The 17,917-nt window shown below is 37.0% G+C and overlaps 2 protein-coding genes across 2 annotated transcripts in view; both read right to left on the bottom strand.

The window, feature by feature from the left end:
• LOC145770887 (uncharacterized) overlaps positions 1 to 2,316 on the bottom strand; it is a 60,411-nt gene extending 58,095 nt beyond the window's left edge. The window contains exon 1 of the mRNA XM_082582630.1: positions 2,247 to 2,316. Within this exon, the coding sequence (XP_082438756.1) occupies positions 2,247 to 2,316 (70 nt within the window). The remainder of the gene's footprint in view (positions 1 to 2,246) is intronic.
• An 8,792-nt stretch (positions 2,317 to 11,108) lies between these two features.
• LOC145770013 (receptor-type tyrosine-protein phosphatase epsilon-like) lies at positions 11,109 to 14,110 on the bottom strand. The gene is made up of 4 exons (XM_082581592.1): positions 13,983 to 14,110; positions 12,649 to 12,788; positions 11,570 to 11,705; positions 11,109 to 11,289 (listed from the first exon to the last, which is right to left on the bottom strand). Exons 2-4 carry the CDS (start codon positions 12,663 to 12,665, stop codon positions 11,215 to 11,217), a joined length of 228 nt encoding a protein of 75 aa, XP_082437718.1. The 5' UTR covers positions 12,666 to 12,788; positions 13,983 to 14,110; the 3' UTR covers positions 11,109 to 11,214.
• Positions 14,111 to 17,917: the final 3,807 nt, after the last annotated feature.

Below are 17,917 nucleotides of genomic sequence, written 5' to 3'. Positions count from 1 at the left end.
TAGCAAAAGTACTGTTCTTGCTATCAATAGTAGGCTAAATATGAAATATATTTTCAAACAATTATGGTTCCGGTTATGTGTTAGAAAAATGCAATATTGAAGATCCATATAAAGACAGACATAGTAACGACGAACAGGATGACATTGCTTAAACTCATCTGCTTAATGAACAATGAAAATAAACATGAATATGATCATAATGCATTGCTTGATTTAAGCCAGTATTTTCCAAACTTTTTTTAATGAATAGAGTATCAAAAGCCCCTTCGACAAAAATAAAGCAAAAGCAACGTTATTTTCCATTCATCACAACAGTCCGATTGTAATGAGACGGATAAGGCTGGTGGAATGCCATCAACTTTTTGATATCGAGTTTCAATTTGGATAGGAACAATCTTAAGTCTCCGCGTCTAACTATGTCAAGACCGTTTCTTTTTTTTATTTAAAAGCGAGGTTACGACACTGAAAGTACGCTCTACCAAGTATGAGCTGGTAAAAACAATGATAAAAAGTTTGATTCTATTCCACACGTGAAGGTATTTTTCTTTGATTTTGTTCTGCAACCAGAACGATTTATATAATATAGAACTTCGGTTCGAGTTCAAAATCTCTTTGCAAAGTTATCAGTTCTTTTTCAAGAATTCCATGTACGGAAATATCGCAGAATGGGTCGATTCAGGGCCGTGTGAGGACCATCTTGCGCTCCCCCCGAAATCTACTAGTGGGCCCCTATGTTTAGTGATGACTCTTGAAAATAGGACAAGAAAGCGTTTGGTTATATACGCTTACGTTATGGTTGCATACGTTATGGCCGCAAATTCTTTCGGTGTAAAGAAAAAAATTTACATGCATAATTTCAGCTAGCAGTAAACTAAACAACCATACTCTAATATTTTTCAGAATAAAAAGTAAAAATGCCGACAATGAAGGATCTGGAAAAAAACCAAAGTTTTAACAAAGCAAAATTTAAAAACAAGTGAACAATGCAAAACGTAATGTCCGAAAAAGCCAAGCAAGTACTATAAGGGTATGGGGGCCGGGCGCTTTCTCTCCGGAAAATTTTTCAAATATAATCTTGTTTTGGTCACTTTTTTAGCAATTTTGGAGCAATAATGCTTTCTTTTAGTATCAATATGTTTAAACTTTAAAAAAAATTTAAATGTTTACAATTTCAATCCGAAAAATACTGCACAAACTAAGTATACGTGGGCCCCTAGACGGAGGTGGGGCTCTAGCCGAAGGTGTGGAAAGCAATAAATACAATCTTGCATGATTTAAGCTATCCATTAGCGAGCTTTTGTAGCAGCTGTTTTCTCTTTTAAACAGCGAACAGAATTAAACAAACTAAAATCAGTGGGCCCCTCCGGCCGGGGTCGATTATCCAGCCAGGGATTTCTAACTGGATCATATCTTGAAATCGAACTCTTATGTATTTGTGTAGTTTGAAATGATATTATCGAAGGGAAAAACTTGGAACCAGACAAAAATCTGATGAAATCTGGTTTATTTTTGAACTATTTGGTACTAAAACAGAAAATCTTGGAAGCAGATAAAAATTTAGGTCAATTCTACTCTTTATGACTGGGCATGTTGTTCGTATGTGTAACTGCTCCGATTTACTATTAGTGGCTCCAATCACCCAGTTTATAGACAGCGTCTCTTTCGTATTTGCAAACGCCCCTAGGGAGGCGCTGGTGCCCACTTTAGGAACCATTGATTTATGCCATTGAATATCGAGATTATGCAGCAATATTTACAAAATTTTCCTTTCAAATCGCCAAAAAACATTAAACAAATTGAAATGAGTGGGCGCCTAAACAGCCGTGCCCACCCTGAGAGGTACGAGGAGCAGTTATACCGTCCTGTCACCCTAGACCACTTTTGAACAATAACATGTTTGCACTACACAATCACAACAACGCTAAAAAAATCAGCATTTGTGAATGGGAGGAGGGAAGCCAAGGCCCAATGGCCTCCTCTGCGTACACCACTGGGCAAAGTAATGTGATATGACCAAAGGATCAAAGCCACGGCATGAGAGTCTGGGCAACATATAAGACAGATAGTGGTGTGAGGGGACCTTACAAATGTAGGGAAAACAAAATCGCCACTTAGAGCAGCACATCAATCTACTAAACACATCATTACGCGTCTGTGTCCACAAGTTAGAGTAAAATTTTACAATGAAAGCAACCAAAGAAACTATCTTAAAGCTTATAGACACAAGTTTACAACAGACTACTTACCGGTGCTTTGAGCAAATTCATAAAAAGACGCAAAGAATACCACCAGTAAATAAGCCAAACGATTTGCCATGTTGCTTGCAGGTTTCTTGATTTCTTTTTCGATGAACTCTGAACTCGCATTAACTCATAAAACTTTCCCAAAACACAACCACAGTTGCAACCATGAATAAGAAGATAATAAGATAATTATACAAGAAGGCCTAAGTGCTTATAAATAATCAACAAGACAAGTTAGTCAGTGAAAATTAAAAAATAAGTGCAACTTGCACTTGCAAGTGATCGCATGTAAACAAAAAATTAATGTTTGTTATCTATTGTTTTATATTTCGTTCTCAATGCTGATTTAAAATTTACTGTGGGTCCCTGTTTGGATAAGTTTGTAGTGTCCTACTGATGTTGCCGCCTGGCGATGGCGAACATTTACGACGCTGTCTCTCTGCTGCCATAAATAGTGATGAGTTGTTGCCACTGTTTAACGATCAACGTGTGCAAACGTGTAGGCTACTTTCGCTTTGATGCGGATGAGGATGTTCGCTCTTCCTGTTTGGAAATTGCAACGAATCTGAATAAGCGACGTAAAACAAGAATTGTGATGAAATTCGCATTAAGCGCATGGCTTCAATTCAACTCTCTCGCCTCTTGCTTCAAAAGTAAATGGGAGGACGTGATCTGGCTGAGGATGAACCCTTTACATCCCAAAGGTTGGTTGATTTGGTTTTGAATCTTGGACTGACAAATCCTTGATAGGTTGTTCCTGGTAGTTTCGCATATTTGTGGCTCTTGATGCAAGGCCAATTACCGAGATTGGCAGAGTGAAGTTTTCCGATTGTTGAAGCATTGTTGCCGGGGAATTGTTGCGTTCACTAGGTGCCTCTGAATGGAGAGCAGTCCTGAAATGCGTTGCTCAACCGTACACCATACGAGTCGAACCAGAGTCGCTCGATCTTGAACTGGGCGCGTAAAGGGTTTACATATGACTCCTTTTTAATAAAATTGAATACAAAATAAATATTCTATGGAATTCTGTTTAATTAAAATGTTCCCATTCACTTTTTGGCAAAACTTGCAAATCGGGTATGTACTACTCTTGCGATCTTTTTGGGATAAGTTGGTGAAAAAACAAAAGTTTTGCATTGTTGCTTCAAAAAACAAAAAAAGCAACAGCAAAGTTATGAGAAAGCTCTTGCTTCTGTCAACAGCACAGGGAGCAGCTGATTCTATAAAAGTAATGCGATGCGTTGAATAATTGGTAAGGAAAACAATCTCCGGATGCAAGTTTCTAAAAGTTTCTTACTTTAGGAAATTCTTGTCCTTACCCATTATTCTACGTATCGTATTTCGTTATTCTACACATGCAGTTTCTAGAAGCAAGAGAATACCACAAAGAAATGCGCTGGCAGACAATATGCTCAGAGGCAATAAATCGCTGATGACGTATATGCTGACGTCGTGTGTTTTGAAACTTCACTTTTTTGCAACAATATTCAGTCAACAAAACTGCTAGGATAAGTTTCTGATAGGTGGTATCATGGCTATCTGGAGATACGGCCTGGTTTGTCACATTCTACAGAATTCTCAAGATTTTGCCAACTTTTGGTTACTGTCTGGATAAAATTTTGTAAAAATTATTCTATAACGCCTTATTTACTACTTTTCCCAGGTAACACGATAGGTTTTAACTTCATCAGATGTTAACAAACAAAGACAATTTGATTTCAAAAATTTGATTTGTAAACTAATAAACAAACTATATTAGCCTATATAATTGTTTATTATTTTTTATATTAACGTCTTCTTTACTCTCTTCCCCAGGTGACACAATGAGTTTTAACATCATCAGACGTTGAAAAACAAAGACAATGTGATTTTGAAAATTTTATTTGGACTGGTAATCCTCATTTAACAGTCTAATTAAGCGTTTTTCGAGTTACTTTTGTCATTTTCTGCTGCCTTTTCTAGGCAACAAAAAATCTTTACATCATTACAAGTCAGCAAAAAGTAAAAAAAAAAAACTTAGAAAATTTCAGTCAGACAGTAGCAGTAGCGGTGATCAAAATCTGCAAACCGTGGCAAATCAGGGTGCAACTCTATGTGGTCATGGAGATATATATTTGCATATTTCGAAACTCGTTGTCTGGTTTGCCGAAGTTGTATCGTATATATTTTAAAAGAAATATGTATATTTTTTTTTGTAAATAAACTTAATTTTGTTTACGTATATGTAGTGATGTTATCCACGAGTGATATTTATGAACTTGCCACTACAGCATCAATCAAATGATTTCTGAGATTGTTTGTTTATGGAAAGCCCTCACAATCAGCATAAGGCTGATTACTACTCACTAGAACAATTTCGATTATCAAACCATAAGGATGTAGCCTACATGCCAGCCATCCAGACTACCCGTCAACTTTATCTTTCATGGCATCGATTGTAACAAGAATTTTTCTACAACTGGCTGCCGTGACATTTATGATGCTTTGTTGGATATTGCGGCCGAGATCTTCCATATGAGACTTGAAAAACGTTGATAATAATTTTAAAAGCAACTAAATTGCAAAGCTAATAATTCCAATAGTTTCAACGACATTTTATCTTCATAAAGTAAGTTTTAAATTTTATTACCTAAACGCCTTCAAAAATACAAAACAACTGCAACAAGAGAAACAGAAAACTAACCTAATATTAAACACTTACAAAAAACTGGTGTAAAACAAAATAGTGCTTGTTATAGGCTTACTGCTTGCATTTGTGTGGTTGGTAGGGTAGGCTACAACGGACACTTTGTTTTTTGGTGAATGCAGTAATTTTGCTATTTACAAGGAAGTAAATTTTGGAGGCAATTTTACTTTTCCATATACGGGAGATGTGACCTTATTTTGTTGCAGTTCACAGCCGGAAATCAGTCGGCTAGCTTATTGTACAGCTACTATGCAACTTTTTTTTTAATCGCAAAGTGCTATTACTGTGTGACAAACTCGCTTGTGTAATTCTCATTTTCTTTACAGGGTGCTTTATAGTCCACGAGGTGTTTAATATGTCATCTAATCAATGCATAAGGGAGAGAGTTAAAATTCATTTTTTCCATTGCATACAAGGCTACATTAAAGTGTATTTGTGGCATCCCTTCTCAATCTTACTGTAGACACAAACGTAGACCAATGATAGACAGCGAAATGTGCCCATAGCCTATGATCGTCAGACCACTCGGCACGCGACAGTTCAGCAAGTTCTTCAACTCAGCAATCACATTTCAGCTACTGCCAAGTCAGCAAATGAGATTTACTTGTTAAATTCGGACCTGCTTGGTCATTGCTTGTTGAACTCATTTTGCTGACTTGTTGCATGCCAAGCTTCGGCTTCCTCAGTTGTTACTTGCTCAGCTTCATCATTTGCCAACTTCAGCCACTTGCTAAAATGTTGCTAGCTCAGTTGCCCCTTACTCAACTGCTCAAACCAGCTCACAATTGCTGACTTGTGGGAGACTCATAGCCTTAGCCATGGGAAAATATGTCACGATATTGTATAAATCATACAATAAGCCATTGCATAGCTGCTGCAAAAACACAATTTCTATTGGATTTCTTCACCTCTTTGCACAATTATTCGTCTCAATTTTTATGATTTTGCAATTGGCCAATGTTAAAATAAAATCTACAAACAGATTTTTCTGAAAACAAATATGCCTTTTTCATATTTCTGCGTCGAAGCAACCTATTCCTTTCTAAGCGTAGAACTGTCGTATTGTATTGTTTCTAATAGTATTCAAATAGAATTGCATTGAATAGATTTGTCGTCATCATTGGTACTATCACGTATATTTTGTAGCCTACGTGATAATACTGTTTGTTCCAAGGCTGTGATGACGATAAATGAAAACCGAAAATGATCAAAAGCGCAGAGTGACGCATTTCCAAGTCAGCAGTTTAAAGTTTCTGCAATTTTTCTTCCACTGCTGTGGAGAATACGTTATTCAAAAAATTTGAAATCAAGTTTAAACGATGTGCAAATGATTTATTTGATAACAGAAAACGAAAGGCAGAACTTCAAAACTTTTTCCAAGTAGGTTGCATATTTTAACACCAGTGTAATTTAGGATCAACAAAGCTCGGATTGTTACAAATACGGCTAAGCATAACATTACATGTTATTGCTATCAACATTGTATTTCCTTATGATAACACGTTTGTAGTTGATTTAGCGCAATGATGTTCTAGGCTACATGTTTTAACAATGCACGGTTTTATTCAGTTTGGATCGAAGGTCAGCATTGAAGCAAGGATTGGAATGCATAATTGAATATAAAAAAGAAAATTATCTGTATGACATACTAGGTTTTACAGTAAATATAATAAGCTACGGAATATTTACGTTTTACTGTAGTTCATTTCAGGAAACGCCCTGACTGGCAAATTTTAACAGTTGGCTTATAAAGCAACTGGATAACACGTTTAGCATAAATCGCTCGATAAATGCGCAAAAAAACTACTACGATGACCTCATAAACAATTGTAACGGCGAATGCAGATTGCACAACGCATGATTAACATACTTTTAGGTATAGTTAAGCCCAATGCAACCAACGATGGAAAGACTGCAGTGCAACACCGAATTGGCTTAGGCTGGGCAGCATTTGAAAAGAACAAAAAGATTCTAACATCCAACAGACTCCCAATCAAACTGAAAGCAAAAATTTTCAACACCTACGTTTTACCAGTCGTGCTGTACGGTCTAGAATGCGTAAATTGGACATCATCAACAATGAAAAAACTCACTACCTTCCAAAATCACATCATGAGAAGCATGACCAACAAAAGGCTACTTGATCACACAAAAATAGAAGATCTTCTAACTATGACAAAACTACATCCAATTGCAGCAATAATAAAATCAAAAGTTTTAAAACTGTTCGGCCACACTAAAAGATCACAATTCGGAATCAGCAAAGTTTGCACAGAAAGCAAAGTAGAAGGAAAAAGAAAACGTGGCAGACAACCAAAACGATGGCAAGACAACATTCAATCATGGACCGGACTCCACTTGACGACACTGGGCGAGTTGGCTCAAAATCACCACTCTTGGAAACAAATAAGCCATGTTGATGCGCAATCTGCCGCAGGCGGAGATAACGACTGATGATGAAGCCCAATGTATGTTTTCAGATTGACACCTTTTGCGTTTTGAACTAAAAAATTGCATTTTGCAACACATGGTGGCTTATAGGCTATAACTTCAAATATGACAACTTATTGCTCTTTTGTAAAAAAAAATCACCATTTCCTCGAAACAAAAACTGCTTAATTTTTGTTGAAGCGTTTTTAAACATAGGTACAATATGTAGCTATAGCAGTAATCTGTTCGCTGATAAAAACCTGAATAACACTTGCTTTAACATTGGATGTATCTTGAACAAATCTGAGTTTTAACACATCTGAGTTTCAGCCCACGGCTTATACATGATCATGAGCTGCTACAGCTTACTCGCTGCATTACAGCGTAGACTACGCAACTGTTTCCCTAACAAGCAAAGTGAACAAAGAAACCCGATAAACTTTAATTTCCTTCCGCGTTGCATGTTATTTGAGAACTCAAATCAATTTGCATATGGCAGCACATCATAACGAAGATTGTAGTTTAGAGCAGCGGTCGCCAACCTTTCCAACTACACAAATCACTAAATGTATACTTTTAAATTCGGCTAATAATGATAAGTTCACAGTTAATTACAGATTTTTTTTGTCGTATCCAGGCTTACAAAAAAAAAAAAAAATACAGATGTTCTGCAATATTTGAAACAAATAGTGTATCTGAGTGCATGAATGTTAATGACTATATCTGCATTCTCTAACTATTCTTTATAACTAACCTTGACGATTCCCGCACCCACTAGAAACAGCTCTCGCACCCCCGGTTAAGAATCCCTGCTCTAGCCTGTCACCATCACTTTCTTTCAACAAATTTTCACCTCATAAAACTCTTTAGTCGGTCTATAGATTGCATAAAATGTAATGTTTGTAATATATAAGAATGATTAAAGGAATTAAAAATGAAATTATTTGATCGCACATTAAATAAGTTGCTTGACTTCTTAACATAGCCTACTGTATGGCTCTATACAACCTTTAGGCCTAAGCATTTGTTCAAAAAAACTTCCATAGGTAGCTTATCTTAGCAGTGGAGTGATTTTAAAATTTTAAGTGTAAAACGAAATGGTATCAGATGCTCAAGAAGTAAGCTATTGAAGATCACCCAAGTAATTAAACCTCAAATACACGTTATTTAGACATTCTGCAGGCATTCAAAGGTTAAAGAGCCATTGCAAGGCTTCAGTTATTAGATTAGACCAGTCGACATTTTGGAACTTTTGTAGATGAGTTTATCTAATTTAACTACGCTTATTCCAAATTCGCAATCAGATTTTATCCATCACTAACAATTTTTTGTAAAATTAATATTAAATTTTTTTCAAGCGCACTAACTAAGCCTATACAGTAAAAAAAATGACATTCAAATGGCTTTGTATAGCTTTTCCTATTGAGTAAATGCATAAACTGTCTTTACTTGACTTTTCTTCAAATATCACTATTTGTACATTTGCGTTTCAGGCACCAACGGTGGTCCGCCATCATGGCTCCACTCCATTGCCCTTGGCATCATGTTTCCTAAGTTTTGATGTTCTGGTGAAGGCATTTACCGTCTGCTTTACTGTGCAAGTGTGCGTGTACAAAATCAACTTACAACCTCATGCAACATCCCAGTTTTTGAAAAGAAATGAACACATTTTCCACAATGTTGTGATAGTCAGGATCTTTGGTTTTGCAAAGAAACTTTGATACGACTTCTACAAGACAATGCTCTTCTTTCCACATCCTTTATGGTGAATATAAATTCAGTGTCATTAATACGTCTTTTGATTTGAGGTCAAACCAATGCACTTTTAAGACCCAGTTTAATATGAAGGCCCAATGGTGGATGATTGGACTGATGGATCCGTCAACAAGAGCAGGTTGCGAAATATTTTTATGTCTTAGATGTAGAAAAGCTTAACCGTCATTCAAGTTTAATCCAAAGATTGCTTCTGTTCCTGCTATCCCATTCGCACATTAAACAAGCATGCTTTTCAAATACAGATTGTTAATCCAGTAACATAAGACTTTAAAATCAACATAAATCTTCCATGCATGAGTGTTATAATGTACCTTTCAAAGCAAAAGTCTCATATTTTCATAGGGCTCTTTCATGTAAGCTGATTAAGCTAAAAAGATAGAAGCAAATTTGTTTCCACTTAATTTCGATTTATTACTGAAGAGGAGAGAGTCACTTGGATGATGCACTAATCCTAACTACTCTATAAGACCCTTAACGTCCACATAATAGTTTAAAGAATGCTCCGAGGAAAAAGAAAATAAACCAACTTTCACGATTGTTGTTGTTTGTTTATCTTTATCCTGCATTGCGGGAAAGCGGACTTGAGCGCTATGCATCGGTGTACGCCTTCCGACGTACATCTGACCCACGCTGCAGCCGACTGCAATGTCTGTTTCCGGTTGTCTACTCTACTTATGACTTAAATTTGGTACTACCCATTACTCGAAATCGATCACTAGGTAGAGGCAATTATCGTAAAGTTTCTTGCCCAGAGAAACAACAGCAAGTGCGGGTGGCTGTAGTCGAACATGCAGGCTCTCGACTGCGAGCCCAACGCGCTAACCACTCGGCCACGGCTGCCGACCTATGTTTAATACCAAGTCGGCCACGGCTGCCGACGATGTTTAATACCAAGCAAAAGTGGTATCAATTTTGAGCACAAATTTTGCTTCAATTTGAATCGAAGAATAAGAGTTATTTTATTTGATAAATTCAGCTTTTTGACAAGGTCATTTACCTCTGCTTGGCTAAACCATTACGGATACTGATCATCATCATGCTCGTATTCTGAACATTCTGTCAATTGGTTGTCAGATGACGATTTTATCACTGACATAATATTGAGATTATGACAATAGTAACTACAAGTATAAGCCTAAGAAATCTAGTTCAGTCACTGAAAGCAATGCTTTTTATTGCTGTTACAAATAACGTATTATGACATCAAAGCAATGTGTTTCAACTGCGACAATGACAACGATGACATAATAATAGGAGATGTTTCTTAAAGGAGGCTGTAATGCGAAAACTTTAAATCACAAATTGTAAAAAATCCTGACATGATAGAAAAAAGTGACTTCATATTCGTAATCAGCACTAGAAACTTATCCCAAACTGATATTTTTATCCGAAAAATAAAAATCATGTCGACCAGTGTTCTTGGAAAAAGTACATCTGTGTCAAGCGCAGTCGTTTGTACAACAAACAGCATTGCAATGAACATGTTACAACGGCGTCTTCAAGTCCTCACATTTGCGAGTATGGTATCGTTTGCCAAATGTCTTTGACATAATGCTGTAAAAATGAACAAAGTTTGATACCTTCTAGTTCGAAACACTGCCAAATCGTTATACATTAACGTGCAAGTATAAATTGCGATATTAATACACAGACTATGACAATTCAATACAAACATGACATTGTTTTAAAGTAGAGCGTAGGCCAAATTATAAAATCAGTAGGCGACATACGCAATGGACACACGCACAGGAGTTACCATTATATTAAGGTTTCATGAGTGACTTACGTTTAACCAATGTTCAAGGCATGGTACCAAGTTGAAGCATTAAGTGCAATTTGTAATCAATAAATATTCTGCATAAAACGTAAATTTAACTGTTTATCTGGATATTACAAATTAAGTAAAGTACCAAGCAAAATAAACAGTTTTCAAAACTAAATTCATTCCATAAAAGGCTACACATGGCATAAGCAGTTTGACAATATGTTCAATACGTGTAAAATTATATTTCAACGATAATCTTGAAACTCATGTGCAGAAAGCTTTCATCCGGGAAATTGATCGTGAACATGAATCTTTTATCGAAAGTTATCATAGAGGTCGAAGCTGGCAATGTGATTTTTCATTGAGGTGTAACAAAGCTTATACAAATCCTGCAAACAAAAATTAATCATTAACATTGATGAAAATAATTGGAGTTTGTTAACAGGAGTTTGACAAAATACATCTCTTTGCAGTAAATAAATTCAACCATGTAACTTAAAAAATGTTGAGAAATGCAACAATGTTTCTACAATTTAACTGTAGCTTTTATGCTATTGTGGCAGTGTCAGACTATGCCGTAATATGAAAAAAATCTCTCACAATAAAAAACTCAATCTTTACACCATCAATGCACAAACAATTTGTAATTATGACGACATCGCTCCTCACCACAGAAGATACAAGTCCTGGTCTCATGTCTCTCAAGTCCTTGACTGCTCGAAAGACGTCGACCTTCTGTTCTACATTCCATCTCTCGATGAGGTTCAACAAAGCACAAAACACCCCAGTTTGCTTCAAGCCATCGCTGAAACATTTGAAGCAAAATAATGTCGACATGAACGGAAATATTGCAATGGTGTATAATGGTTAAAAATGCAGCTCACCTACTCTTTTAGAGATGCCACTTATCGTGTGGAATTAGGTGATCATAAAGTGTTCGTATCTGGTAAGGGATAAGTAGGCTAATTGTTATTTAAATAGGCTATAGCTTTTGGATAAGACAGAGAGAAATGACTGAAGTGGGCACTGAAGTATCATTGTTAGTTGAGCTGCTAATGTTTCAAGAAAGTGTCTTCCCTATTATAAACAAATATCTTGCCCAAATATTATTCAAAGTGAGCACAAAGTATGTGTTTTTCCTCTATCATAGTGTATTCAAATAACAGTCAGCTTATGCGGGAACTTTTCCTTTACCATATTCATCAAAAGTGACATATGAGGTTTTACTCAGGTTAAAAATGTTGTTCTCGGCTGCTCCCAGAAATTTAGATCGGCCTTTGTTGAGACAGTATATTCTATAATTTGAGTCGGTGGCTAATGTTGGGATGTCAAAAAAATAATGTGGAAACAGTAACAATATATACCCGGGGCGCAAAGACATCTAAAAAAGGCTCCTATTAGTGAAAGCAAAAATTATATCACTGTTTCAAAGCAGAGAAAAACAGTAGTAAAATTAAGAAGAAAAAAGGAATCTTTTTCCAAAAAAGTGAGGTTGCATCTAAGAATAATGGATACAAACGGGCTATTGTAAAAAATACACATTGTTCAAGCTTTCGGAACCTTAAAAAGTTCCAGTCTCTAAAATCATCCTGGGCTGAGGACTACAATTAGCCCTGAATTTCCCATTAATGGTAAGGAGTGTATGTGACTTTGAAAATCTAGCTTTGATTGTGTGATTGTATAGACTTACGAAAATATCATATGATGTAAATCTATAGATATTATATGGCCGATGAAACACGACTCACCTGCAGTGGACCAACATGTTACCCTCAGGAAGATTGCTGCTAAGATTCTTTGCGTCATTGACGATGTGAAGAATATCTTTACCACTAGGTGGTTCGCCAAAGTTTGACCAATTTTCATAATGAATTTGTGTCACTTGAAACTAAACAGAGAAATTAACAAATTGCTATATCTGTCTCTTTAGTTTAAATTTTTGCAACATAATGTAATATTCTACCACTTTTTATTATGCCTAATTAAACGTCTGATTTTCAGAAATCATCGCATTTACAATTGTCGCATTTGTAGCACAGTTTTCTTTTTGTGAGTATCATTGCAATTTCTGTTTCGAAATCACGTCAACTACGTCATAAACAACATCATAGTTTCAACCTTCGGTATTTTTCTACTTACTGAACGAGAGAGCATAATAATAATAGTTTGATTTTTTTTCTTGGCATTTGTCTTGGCATAAATGTGCACGCTGAGGTAAACAATTATTTTCTTTTAGTTTGTCTTTAGACGACCTAGTCCAAGTTTTGTTACAGTGTAATCATTAGGTAACACTCCATACAACTATTTTATCTACATATCTTTACCAGATCTGGTCAGATTCGTACCCGATCTGATGAAGATGTGTACCGAATAAAGTGGTTGTCTGGGACGCGCTGATGCCTTCGAATTTCTCGTACCACAAAAGGAATGATTTTCAGCTTCACCAATAAACCTTTTTCAAATCTTCGAGTTTTTACACTCAGCTCTCTCAACACCCACGCTATGGTTGCAATATTGCAAACATTGAATCAATTTGGAGCATCGTAGAAAGTGATTAAAGTATGAATGGTGTTACAAATATGTTAATGCTAACGTGTTATTTTATTTCGGTCTCAAATAACCCAAGTTACAAAATTCGTGCTTTGTTGCTCTTTATCTTTTTCTAAATTTTTGTTTTGCTGAACATCTGTTGTTTTTCGATTAGGTCAAAAAAAAGGTATCTGAACTGAAATGCATCAATGCAATCAGTGGGATACCTCATTCCATTAGTTAATTCTTTTCATTCTGTAGCTTATTTGTATTTACACAACCACAGCAAGTAGATAAATTACCGAAAAACCGAGTAAATTTTAGAAATTGAGCTTGATACATTTTCTTTTTTATATATTTGATTCAATTCTTGTCAACCTGTGCTATATGTGCTTGCAATCATAAAGTAAGTTTTTAGGTTTGGAATTTACTATGTCGATGATAAATCTATAAGCCTATCATAATATCATGAAAAAAGGAGACGAAACCTTAAAAACACAGATGCTTAGGCTGTAAGCTAAAAGTTTGAACTAAATAAAATACACAAACTTGCCGTAAGATTTTTTCTTGAAACATCAAACCGTCGCACTTTGAAGTGACTCCAAGCTTCAACTTCGTCTACAAGCTTGACGTTGATGGTTCCAAATCGTCAGATTAATAAAATAATGGCGTAACTCACTTTTTGACGAAATTGAGATATTAGTGTTTTGTAGGTCCCTAAAATGTAGCGCATCTGCCACATAATTTTCTAAGACCTACGTTAACGGGAAAGCGGTATTTTCGTAAAAATGTCAAATGGCCTAACTCAAACGCATGACTTAGGCCATTTTACCAATCTTTTTAATCGTTTTCTGGAAGTAAAGCTTTCCTCCAACAGAGCAGATGGTCAGAAGACGACGATCTAAATTGTATAGAAATAGAGCTTCCACTTTATCACAAGTCAAGACGATTAATTTAACACAAAATAATTGTGTTTTTTCTATTCTTTGTATCGTAATCTTAGCTATTTTCAAGCAACCACCCTACTTAAATCTATCTGTTTTCTCTCTGTTCCTTTGAGAAGCTTCATTTTCCTAGCACTCTGGTAGTGCGACTTATCACCTCACACTGTGATACTGTTCAGATCTTCTCAATGCGCCGTTTCTCGGAGTCTTCTCGCACCCATGGCAGGTTTTTGTAGCAAGTCATTGTTGGATACGGTACCTAATTAATTCTCAGCTTAATATCACACTTAGCGACTTCATAAGCTCGTTGCTGAGTTCTTCGCCATCATTCTTGAGTTTCACAGATGGGAGAAGGAGAACATAGAAAAACATAGATTTTAAAACGTTTGAATTGACTTTTATGTGTAGGTAGCTTAAATGTGCCAAAGTGGGAAAAGAGGAAAATCACTTTTTGGCGAAATTTCTCAATGACTTGCCTACTGTAGATTCCCATTACTGTAGAAAGGTCACAATGTACAGAAAGAAGAAATTCTTGTATCCTGGAACTATACCATAACCCAACTTCATCGGCAATACAAAGAGCTTGCTTCTTCTTCTCTCGTTTGACTTGTAGTAGCTTAGATTGGCAATGCCTCATCGTGCAGCCATGATGCGGTAGTTGCGTCCAGTTGTCGAATACCAATGATTTCACTTGGGGGCCGTAAGATGGGACATTCGTGGAGTATGTGTTGCATTGTTTGTTCTGCCGCTCCGCAGACACATATCGGCGTATTATGCAACCCTCACCTAAGCAGATTAGCTTCAGTGCAGCCAACGTCACATCTGATCCTGTTCAATGTGACCCATGCCTTTCTTGAGAGGTCTGCTCCAGGAGGGATGGAGAGTGCTGGTATAACTGAAAACTGGGGAGGGATATGTGGCAGCTCGTTCGATTCCTGGGCCCATATCTCCATGCAGCTGAAGTTCTTATCCACAAGCTAAAGAGCTTGCTGAATCATCAGAAATACTACCATTGAGCACAGCCTTTTTTTAGGGAAGTATTTCATAATGAGAACTTCTACGTTTTCATCGTCGGCTCCAGCTCGTGTCCGAGCATTGGTTGATCTTCAAATTGAGTTTAGATGGTGATGTCGTATGTGGCTTTGGAGGCCCAGTCTGTGATGGAAAAGACGTGGGCAAAAGGCACTGGGAGACGATCATCATATATCGGCCGCCAATATGTGAAACCAGGCTGGCGGCTTCCAACTCTACCAAGCCTGTCCCCGTTACCCGTGATATCATCGCCATTGGGCTTTGCTTGGTCCAGGTCCAAATTGAAACAATTTAGGCCATTTGCTTGTATGTTAATTTACGGTGGTCGTAACTACGCGAGGGCCACGCACACACCCTTGGCCAGCTCCATGTCCACTGCGGCCCAATAACATCGAAACGTGCAGCTTCAGGGGAACTGGTTGCGACGGGCTGCCGGGTGCTTTGTTCATACCACGTAAGGGTCAGTGCGACGTGTGTGTTTCATTCAAATACAGTATTATTACCAAGAAACAATCATCATCATTAGTCGTTATCTCCGCCTGCGGCAGATTGCGCATCAACATGGCTTATTTGTTTCCAAGAGTGGCGATTTTGAGCCAACTCGCCCAGTGTCGTCAAGTGGAGTCCGGTCCATGATTGAATGTTGTCTTGCCATCGTTTTGGTTGTCTGCCACGTTTTCTTTTTCCTTCTACTTTGCCTTCTGTGCAAAGTTTGCTGATTCCGAATTGTGATCTTTTAGTGTGGCCGAACAGTTTTAAAACGTTTGATTTTATTATTGCTGCAATTGGATGTAGTTTTGTCATAGTTAACAAATACAAATACGATGACTATATCAAGTTGAAGATTGAAGCTTGAGATGAGAAGACGAAGACAAAGAGTCCGCTAGCACAGTAAAATCCGTATGGACAATGTATTTACAGGCTGTACTTCTGTGTCCCAAAACTAACGCAAGCAGTATGTATGTACTATAAAACCAAGCTGCAGGTACACAATTTTACACTATTCAATCTTGAATCAAAAGACGCTTGTTGCTCTATTTGGAATAAAACAGAAGGTGATTTACGCAGTGAAGTATTCGCTTTCTTGCAGTTTAATCATTTCGGGTGGGTAATTTGTGGAAGCCCCGGTCTGGAGGAGATAGTTATTTGGAGTGACGGGTGTGGATATCAAAATAGAAACTCTAATGTCTCTAGTGCCTAATGTACCCTTGCATGGAAGCATGGCATCACTATTACTCAGAAGGACCTCGTGGCTGGTCTCACTCAAATGGAGTGCGATAGCATGCACAGTACTATCGAGCGAAAATTGGTAAACAACATTTTTACGACGAGAGATTACGAAATTATCATCCAGAATGCCAGGATCAGACCGCATTCCAACAATGTACAGAGGATGCAACACAGTAATTTTATGACAATCGATGGATGATGCTTGTTGAGTATTAGGCCTGGAAAGAAAGCTGGAGATCCCACGGTTCATGATCTTAGAGGCCGAAATCATGAAAGCAGTGAAAAGGCATTGTACAAGGTCCCATTATGTGAGGCTGCACAATGGGAGGATCTGCCACAGCGGTCAAAAACAAACTTAGACGACACTACATGGATTCCTATTTTTTCAAGCCATCTTCCAATCAAATTGAGGAAATACAATGATCTCGAATCTATGAAACATGTTATGCCAACATCGTGCCACTCCTTTTTTGATAATTTGCCTCATTACTGATAATTTATTCAGCTTGTCTTGCCAACTCTAAACTGTTTTTGGGCGAAATATGCAGTCTAACATGAAATATAACTTCTATCGTTAGATTGGAGTTGCTATTAGGGATTTTCTTGTTAATTCTAGTCGTATTATCACTATTATTATGTCACCGTTAAAAAACTCATATTGATAGTCAAAATATCAAATGGCCTAAGTCATGTCAGTGCATTCAGAAAATGGCCTAAGTCATGCCAGCCCATTATGGGATGCAAAATGAAACAAATCAAAGTATACATGCTCATTGTACTTGTGTCGACATGCTATTTTCGTTTAACTGTACAATAAATATGATAAAAACAACCGTGTAGACAGTTTTTTTCGATTATCTCAAAACAAGAAAAAATGAGTTACGCCATTATTTTATTAGTCTGACGAAATGATAGTTGAGAACCGACGTTTCCAGTCGGCCAATAACAGCAAAACATTTCCTATAGCAATGGCAAAGTTGTTTGTTCGATGAAAAAGCTTACTTTTTTCATACCTATCATACCATCATAGGCAATTGCTTTAAATGTTCACAAGAGTAGAATTAACATAGCACAAGCGTGGTGTAGGCTAAACATGTACAGGAAAACAATCAAAACCGAATTATTACGAGGCCTTTTCATGTCCATCTCGTCAATAGAAAGAAAGCTTTATCAGTTTTGCATTGTTTTTCTGATTACCAATAGCGCACACTGCAAAACCTCCGATTAAATGAGGTAGACTATCAATACATCAATGTTTAGATGTATTACTGTTTATGTGATA

The sequence above is a fragment of the Aplidium turbinatum genome, chromosome 5 (assembly GCF_918807975.1).
Source record: "Aplidium turbinatum chromosome 5, kaAplTurb1.1, whole genome shotgun sequence".
In the NCBI taxonomy this organism is placed as follows: domain Eukaryota; kingdom Metazoa; phylum Chordata; class Ascidiacea; order Aplousobranchia; family Polyclinidae; genus Aplidium; species Aplidium turbinatum.
This window is presented reverse-complemented; position numbering and strand designations above follow the sequence as displayed.